A 7864-nucleotide genomic window follows, 5' to 3' on the forward strand; every position below is an offset into this window, starting at 1 on the left:
GTTCTGATTTAACTGACCACACCCACATTTGTGAGCATGCTCTCCACACACACACACACACACACACACACACACACACACACACACACACACATTTATGTTTTTGTGCGTTTACAGAGTCGTTTCAGTACCCGGGGTTTCAGGGTTTGCTTCAGGACAACGACACGCTGAGGCTGGGCCTGGACTTCCAGAGGATGCTACGGATCAACCACGTGCTGTACATCGCAGCGAGGTTGGCACGCACGCACACGCACAGGCACGCACATGCACGCACATGCACGCACATGCACGCACGCACATGCACGCACACTTGTGTGTTTTCAGCAGCTTGAGTAAACTAGTAAACGTGACCTGTGAGGACACAATAGTGAGTTTCCCGTAGCTGCACCCTGCACTGCAGTAGTGAGTCGGTCAGCAGGCTCAACGTGAACATCAAAGTGTTCCTGTGAGCTCTAAATCGTTTCAGTCTCTTTAAATGATGATTTGATGTTCCTGTCAGTGTAAACCTGAGGCTGGAGGAAATCGAAGAGACATTTTTCACGTTTGCTGTCCATAAATTGGTTTCATTGTTGATCCTGAAAATCAAATCCAGCTCAGAGAACAGTCAGGAATGACTCGTGACCACGAACATGCCTTTACTCAGGTGAACGTCTGCCAGTGTTTCCTGCTGTCGGCTGTACTCTGAGAGGATCTTGGTTCCCGTTTGTCACATAAACAGCAGAATGAATATTTCTGGAAACAGGAAGTGACCAATCGGACGTACTTTGGCCTCCGGATGGTTCCAGCCTGCCCAGCTGACGTTTAGCTCTGTGCTGTTAGTTTGCTCATTAAAATATCCATGAAGTCCGGGGCTGTGAGTAGGACACACACCGCGGAGCCATGGAAGAACCAAAATACGAATTCATTCATTCAGAGCGTCACAAGGACTTTCTGCCACGCAGCAGGACTTTGTAGAAAGTGCGACGGAAGTTCTTACGTCAGTTTTTTGGAATATCACAATAGCCCTTTGGAGCTTGAGTATTATTAAGATCCCTCACCGTGGTGCAGAGCACAGATCATACATGAGGATCCGTGTTTTTAGGACACGGCGAACACGCAAGGATCTGAGGCGCGCCTTTGAAGATGGCCTGAGAGCAGTCGAGACTTCATCACTAAATATGTTTTATCAGAAACATTAGAATCAACAGCAAAATCAATAATAAATAATGAACAGCTGTCAGTGTTCCTGATAGGAAGTGCATCATGGAGGGGTTGGATGGGCAGCACGTCTGACTCTGTGCTTTGACCTCCGCAGGGATCACGTGTTCGCAGTCAACCTGACGACGGCTTCAGGGGAGGTCGTCCCACAGCTGGTGAGTGCGATCGCTCGGTAAACACACAACGACATGGTTGCGTGGAGTTGTCGGGGTGTCGCCTCCGAGCGTTCCTCACACGCGGTCTTAGGATAAAATGTTCAAAGACAAATGCAACGATCTGTGAGTGCACATGAAGGCAGTCAGAGCTGTGAGGTGTGGGGCCGAGCATGAAGCTGCTTGAGCTGTAAGACATCAGACCGAGGCTGAGCTGAGCAGACCTCCGAGCAGCTCGCTGACAGGAAGCTCAAAGAGGTTCTTATACGTGCGTTTCTGCCTCATTCACATCACGACACTCACGTGTCAGAGCGTGGGTTCAGTGTATGTACGTCACCACGCAGTGCTGGGCGCCCTGTCACAGCTGGCCCTATCCATGCAGAGTTAAAGGGAGGGGACCGAGGACAGACCTCTGTGGCACTCCACGTCACAGTGGGTGTGGAAGAGCATCACCAGCAGCGTCGTGTGAAACAAAAAGTTCATTTCAGAGAGAACTGAGGGAAATGTTCTGCTTCGAGCTCCCTCCTCCTCCCGTTGCTGCAGCTCATTGCTTTGAAGTTAGTGTGTCAGGCTGCGTGACGATGACCCTCCACGTGGACGCCAAAATGTCCTCCAGCGTGAGAGAGGAGCCAGGTGGAGGTGAGAGATGCTCATGTTCTGTTGGGCAGACAGAAACCGCAGATGTTTCCTTTCCTCGGCTGGCCGTCAGCGGCGATGATGTCAGCGTGCCGCGCTGCTCGCTGCAGCCTTTGGTGCTGATGGGTGTCTGCGTGGACCTGCTGTTGACCTGCTCACGGTGCTCGCTGTAAATATCAGCGCGCACAACAAAACGCACAAAGGACGCGCTTCCTTTGATCTGCACATGTCCTCCTGATCAAAGAGAAGAGGTTATGGGGCTCCTCACGGTAATGGGCCTCCCGGTGCATTGTGGGACGGCGGGCGGCGGCAGCTCTTTGATGTGAGCTGTTACTCTCGTTATCGGTGCGCCGACCTGAGCGGCACGGCGAGGACCACGTCGGTCTGTGTGCACTTTAATCTGCAGTTATGGACTCGTGTTCTCGTCAGGTTTAGCACGTTTTACCGCGGCGCTGATCGCCCACATCTGTTCTTTTAGGGGGAGAGACGGGAATAATCTGTATCCAGCTGGGATCTAATCCCATTTCTTTAAATCCATCATGAATAAAAGGGTTTACAGGCCCGTAGCCCCGCCTCTTTCAAGCTGCAGGCTGGGCTTTTGTCTGTCGAGGTTATCTGTAGGTGTGTTTACATTTCTGGCATGGTATCAGACCTGTTGACGCTGCCTCTGATGCACGCTGAGTGTGAGTGAAATGATGCTCGCTGCGAGGCTGCACGCTGAGGCGTCCTGTTTCTATTTTAAAACCCAAATCAGCCCAAATAGGTCGCATTTTTCTGTGGAGCGATGACTCGGCAGCAGAGAAGTGAAGCATGCTGGGTTAGGCGTAGAACGTCGGTGCTGATATGGAGAGGTAGCTGTTTGGTGTTGTGGTTGAGACTGAGGTTTGTGTGTGTGAGCTGTTGCTGCTCCGCCTCCTCGCACGCGTGTTCACGTCTAATCAAACCTCTGTCCCCCACATGCTGAGAAAATCACGCCCTCACTTTCCTCTTCCTGTGTTTCAGAAGCTGACGTGGAAGTCCAACGACGTCAGCAAGTGCACGGTCAGAGGGAAGAACAGCGTGAGTTCGCCTCCACCTCTGCTTCTGCTGCTCCGTCAGTTTTCCTCACAGTTCTAACTCTGCCTTTGTGTTCCAGGACGAGTGCTACAACTACGTGAAGGTGTTGGTGCCTCGAAACGACGAGACGCTGTTTGCCTGCGGGACCAACGCTTTCAACCCGACGTGCCGAAACTACAAGGTGAGCTTCAGATGGCGGCGCGCTCGGAGCGGGGGCGCGCTCGGAGCGGGGGCGCGCTCGGAGCGGGGGCGCGCTCGGAGCGGGGGCTTTAAAGAACTCGCAGCTGCGTTGTGTCTCTCCTTCTGCAGCTCAATATTAAATTCGATAGCTTTTAAACTGCAGCGTGTCGGAGTTCCTCCAGCTCTTAATTAGACTTTAATTTTATTAATTTTCTTTACGTATTTGGCTGCGTGTGGATTATGAGACAGTCGACCATTAAGCAAAGGCAAGCTCATTTTTCCCCTCTTCAGCTTTTTCTCGTGAGTGTTTGAGGGCTGAATTACAGTCATCCCAATGAGACGTGTTCACCGCATCCTTTCACACAATCCTGCACGGACATCAAACCCACTTTACATGGACAGCCCACTTTGACCTTCACTGGACCAGACCAGTGAAACTCCCCCTCCTGTCAGAGTCAGATATGTGAATGTCAGAAGAAGAAGCCGTTTCTGTGTCTCCTACATGATGAAGAAACTCTGCAGTGAAGAAATAAACGTTTAAACTAGGAGAGAAGGTTCCGCTCGCTCGTTGGCCAGACTGTCCTGTAAATTTAAAACAGAAAGTTGTTGTTTGTTCACGGTGCTTCCTCCGCTGTTGATCCACTTTAAAAAACAGATTTCTACAGCAGACAGTCAAAAAACAGCAACTTTGATCTACTATAATTACTTTAGTGTGGGATGAAAGTCCTCAGAGTAGAGCTGTATGAGCCGTAAGAGCAGGAACAGCTCTGAAAGTTCTTAAAATACAAAATATGTCTAAACTATGAGGGGGAGGGGCTATGGCTGCGAGCTCTCTGTGAGGTCACAGCTCAGTGGGCTCATATCAGCCTCTAGGTTCAAGTGTGGAATCACTGAGCGGGTGGATGTCGGGTGGGGTTGGCACAATGTTGGGTGTTTGGATGTTGGAAAATGGGTTAGGGTGTTGGGTAGGTGGATGTCGGGTGGGTGGGGGTTGCAGAGAGGATGCTGCACTGAAAAGCTGGCAGCTGCTTTGGTCACTCGCAGGTTTCAGGCCCTTTCTCAATTCTCAAGTGAGTCCGTGCTCGTGTACTCGGCGAGTCCGGACTTGGCGAGAACGCGAGCACGGACTCGTGATTTGTACAATTGCAACACCAGCGTACTTGATGATGTCACAGGTCTGGAGCCTCTTAATTTCACTGTGAGTAATATGTTATGAAGCTTAACTTTGATCACAGCCAAACCGGTTTACTCAGGAACAAATAAAACTGAAATACACCAAACATTAACATTTAGAAGTGAGCTAAGTGACTTACATATCATGTTTAACCTCAGTGGGGGGGTTGTAAACAATGTGCCGGGAGTCCGCTGTTCTCGCCGGCTCTAGTGACCCTTGACCTCGCTGTCTGCTATGGAGCTGGCGGGTCACAGACGTCTCTGAAAACGTCGGAGCGCGTTTGGAAATATGTGATGTCTTGATAAATCGAGCAGATATATGAAGTTCACACAGCTACATTCTCGCCTGAAAATAACTTAAAAGTTTATTTTGTGACCCAGAAAGAGTAATATCTAAACGTTTTTAGCCCCGCTCGTCCGCCATTGCCACGTTTGGGTTTGGGACAAAATGCATTCTGGGATATTTAGCTGTACCAGCTACACACAAGTCACCACCGATGCATGCTCGATAAAACGGGCGGAGCGAGAACACATCCGGGACTGTTTCGCGTTCTCGGCTTGATGCGTACTTTGAACTGGAGCAGTACTTGGTCTCCGACTGATGCATGTTGAGACAGGGCCTCAGACTCTCGATCAGCTGCAGTAAAATGTGAAAAAGGATGCAAACAGGAAACGGAGAGTGTCCCCCTTCAAAGTAAAAGTGGTGCCTTTTTGGAACTTGCGGGTGCAGCAGTAAGACAGGTTTGCCTGTGTGTCCATGTGTAATAATGAGTGAAGGACTAATGAAAGGACCAATCACAGCTCAGTGGTGAGAGCGCCGTCCTGCTGCTTCTGGACGTGAGTCATTCTGACATGAACTGAAGGTAATGACTTTGATATTTTGCGAGTTATTATTTTAAAATGTTTAATTTTTTAATTCCAGTCAATTAAATGGAGCCGTGCTTCCTGCTGAGCGCTGCTGTGACTGATTACCGCAGTCGCATAAAGTGAGCGCCGCCTTTGTTTCCCGTCACTGTTTCCTAACAACTCGCTGCTGTGTCTGAGTGCGTCTGTTCTCTCCGTGCCCATTATCCTCTCAGCCGCTCAGCTCCCCCCGCCGTCACCAGCGTCGGGTTAATGAGCGCAGAGTTGACATGACGGCGTCCCCGGATCCTAATTGAAAGTGTCAGGTGGATCGGGACCCCTTGTCGAGACCTAACGACACTTTCACAACAAAAGCCACAATTTCAGGTGTCAATCCAGAACTGCGCTCTTATTTTCTTTTCCCATCACGCCGCCGTGCCGCTGCGGTTTGATTGACAGCCAATGACCCCATTTAGCAGAAGCTTTGTGTGCTTTGAAACCTCCGGTGGTGAGAAGGAAACCTGCTCACCCGAAGCTCACAGAGCGCTCTGTTCCCCTGGGAGGAGCTGAGCAGGCGACACCTCTGACACGCGGCGCTTTCATCATCCAGCAAAGAGCCGTTTTGTTAGCGAGGACCTGGAAACGCCTTCATCTTCTCACTGCTCTGAAACAGCCAATCACCTCAACGCTGCTGTTAGCTTTAGCACAGGTGCCCTGAAGGCTCATTTCCAGCTCCAGGCTTTCGTGCTGGGACTCACTCAGGGCTAGGGATGGGTATCGTTTAGGTTTTATTGGATACCGGTGCCAAATCGGTACTTTTGGAACGGTGCTTAAAGAATGGAGAACAAACTTTGTCCAAAAACCTCGCATGTTTTTCTTTTCAGCATTCTCTTTTTTTCTGCAAAATGATAAGCACCGTCCAGCCCCACGCACGGGGCGATGCGCGCTGACTCTCTAATGGAGATTTACCACACCCGCAGTAGATGTGCTCGGTGTGAGGTCTCGCAGCAAGCTATCAAATACGGCGCATTTCTCTGCTTTTAAAAAAACGCTATGCGTCGCCAGGTGTTTCATCGGATTCGAGGTGTTACCTCCTTTGACAGTATCACAGTATCAGCTTAAAGCACTTGTTGCAGGCTGCTGAGTTTGCATCTTTTGCTGTGAAGTACAGCCAGACTTTGACCGCTTCGCCTTGGACATTTTTAATCTGTAGCTCTGCTCTAAAAGAACGTACGTACCTGGCCCCGCCTACTACGCTTGGAAAGGTAAAATGATTGGCTAGAATCCAAAGTGTATGACATCTCTGGAAAAATAAGCACCGAAATAAAGCAGAGGTGGATAAAGTGTTGAAGAGAGAGGGAGGGTTGAGCAGAAAGGTCAGAGCATGGAGTCAAAGATGGCGGCAGCGGCGCCTCAAGGCCTGCAAACGGGTGGATTTATGAGGCCCCGATTCGCCTAGCGTAGCCGCTGCACTGACAGTGAAGTACAAGCTGAGCGCTCTCAGCTCGCTACGACATCATCAGTACAAAAAGAAACTCATTATACATTATTGCTACCACTGCAGGCAGGTCAAAGGTCACAGCCCGCTCAGCTGATCTGCGTTGTCATAGACAAGGGAGTAACAGAATGCTTGCTGCTGTCTGTTGTCTGGGATTTGTAGTTTAATCTGTATTTTTACTTTGCTCCACACACTCAGATGACCTCGCTGGAGCAGGTCGGGGAGGAGCTGGTGGGTCAGGCTCGCTGTCCCTTCGAGTCCGGTCAGTCCAACGTGGGACTGTTCGCTGGTGAGTCGACTGTAACTGGGTCAGCGGCGTTTCTGTTCCAGCACACACACATAGAAAAATAGGATGTGGTTTCTGTTGGATGGTCCAAACAAGGACAAACGAGGCTGAAGGTGTTTGATGTGTGGAGGTGAACAGGTGTGCTTCTTTATCATCCCGTGTAAAAATGTGACGTTATACACCTGCCATGTTTCTCAGGTGGAGACTTCTACTCGGCCACCATGACGGACTTCCTGGCCAGCGACGCCGTCATCTACAGGAGCCTGGGCGAGGGCCGCCCCGTCCTCAGGACCGTCAAATACGACTCCAAGTGGCTGCGAGGTGGGTCACGGCTCCATCGCTCGCGCGTTCGGATGTCGTGCAGTTTGTTAACGCACGTAACTCGAGGGTGTCGTTTATATCGGTGTGGCTGACGTCTCGCACGGCTCACGTAAACCCGCTGAAGCCGAGGCTCACTGCGAGCCTGCTGAGGCTGTCCGCATACTTCTGCTGTGGTGAATCACACCTGCACGCCACGAAGCCGAGGGCGACAGCATCTGTCCCAGGATGCGACACGTTCCTGTGACCAGAGTAAACGCCGCACGCGTGAGCCAATCGCGGCACTGTGCAGTGGCTGTAGTGTGACGGTGCAGTGAAAGCAGCTGTTATCAGCTGTAACCATGGCGATGAGCTGATGCTCAGAGCGACGGTGACACGTGACAGACGTGATCGCTGATTAATCTGTCCTCCCTCTGCAGAGCCGCACTTCCTGCACGCCATCGACTACGGGAACTACGTCTACTTCTTCCTGAGCGAGATTGCAGTGGAGTACACCACGCTGGGCAAGGTGACACTGTGTGTGTG

The 7864-nt window shown here is 50.9% G+C and overlaps 1 protein-coding gene across 1 annotated transcript in view; it reads left to right on the forward strand.

Moving 5' to 3' along the window:
* The window catches only part of LOC102204845 (semaphorin-6D-like), a 46079-nt gene that overhangs the window by 2280 nt on the left and 35935 nt on the right, over positions 1–7864 (forward strand). Inside the window, exons 2-8 of the mRNA XM_005751796.2 lie at positions 28–232; positions 1295–1352; positions 2988–3044; positions 3121–3222; positions 6934–7024; positions 7220–7342; positions 7759–7847. Of these exons, the coding sequence (XP_005751853.2) occupies positions 28–232; positions 1295–1352; positions 2988–3044; positions 3121–3222; positions 6934–7024; positions 7220–7342; positions 7759–7847 (725 nt within the window). The remainder of the gene's footprint in view (positions 1–27; positions 233–1294; positions 1353–2987; positions 3045–3120; positions 3223–6933; positions 7025–7219; positions 7343–7758; positions 7848–7864) is intronic.

The sequence above is a fragment of the Pundamilia nyererei genome, unplaced genomic scaffold (assembly GCF_000239375.1).
Source record: "Pundamilia nyererei isolate P.nyererei 1_Seehausen unplaced genomic scaffold, PunNye1.0 scaffold00326, whole genome shotgun sequence".
In the NCBI taxonomy this organism is placed as follows: Eukaryota; Metazoa; Chordata; class Actinopteri; order Cichliformes; family Cichlidae; genus Pundamilia; species Pundamilia nyererei.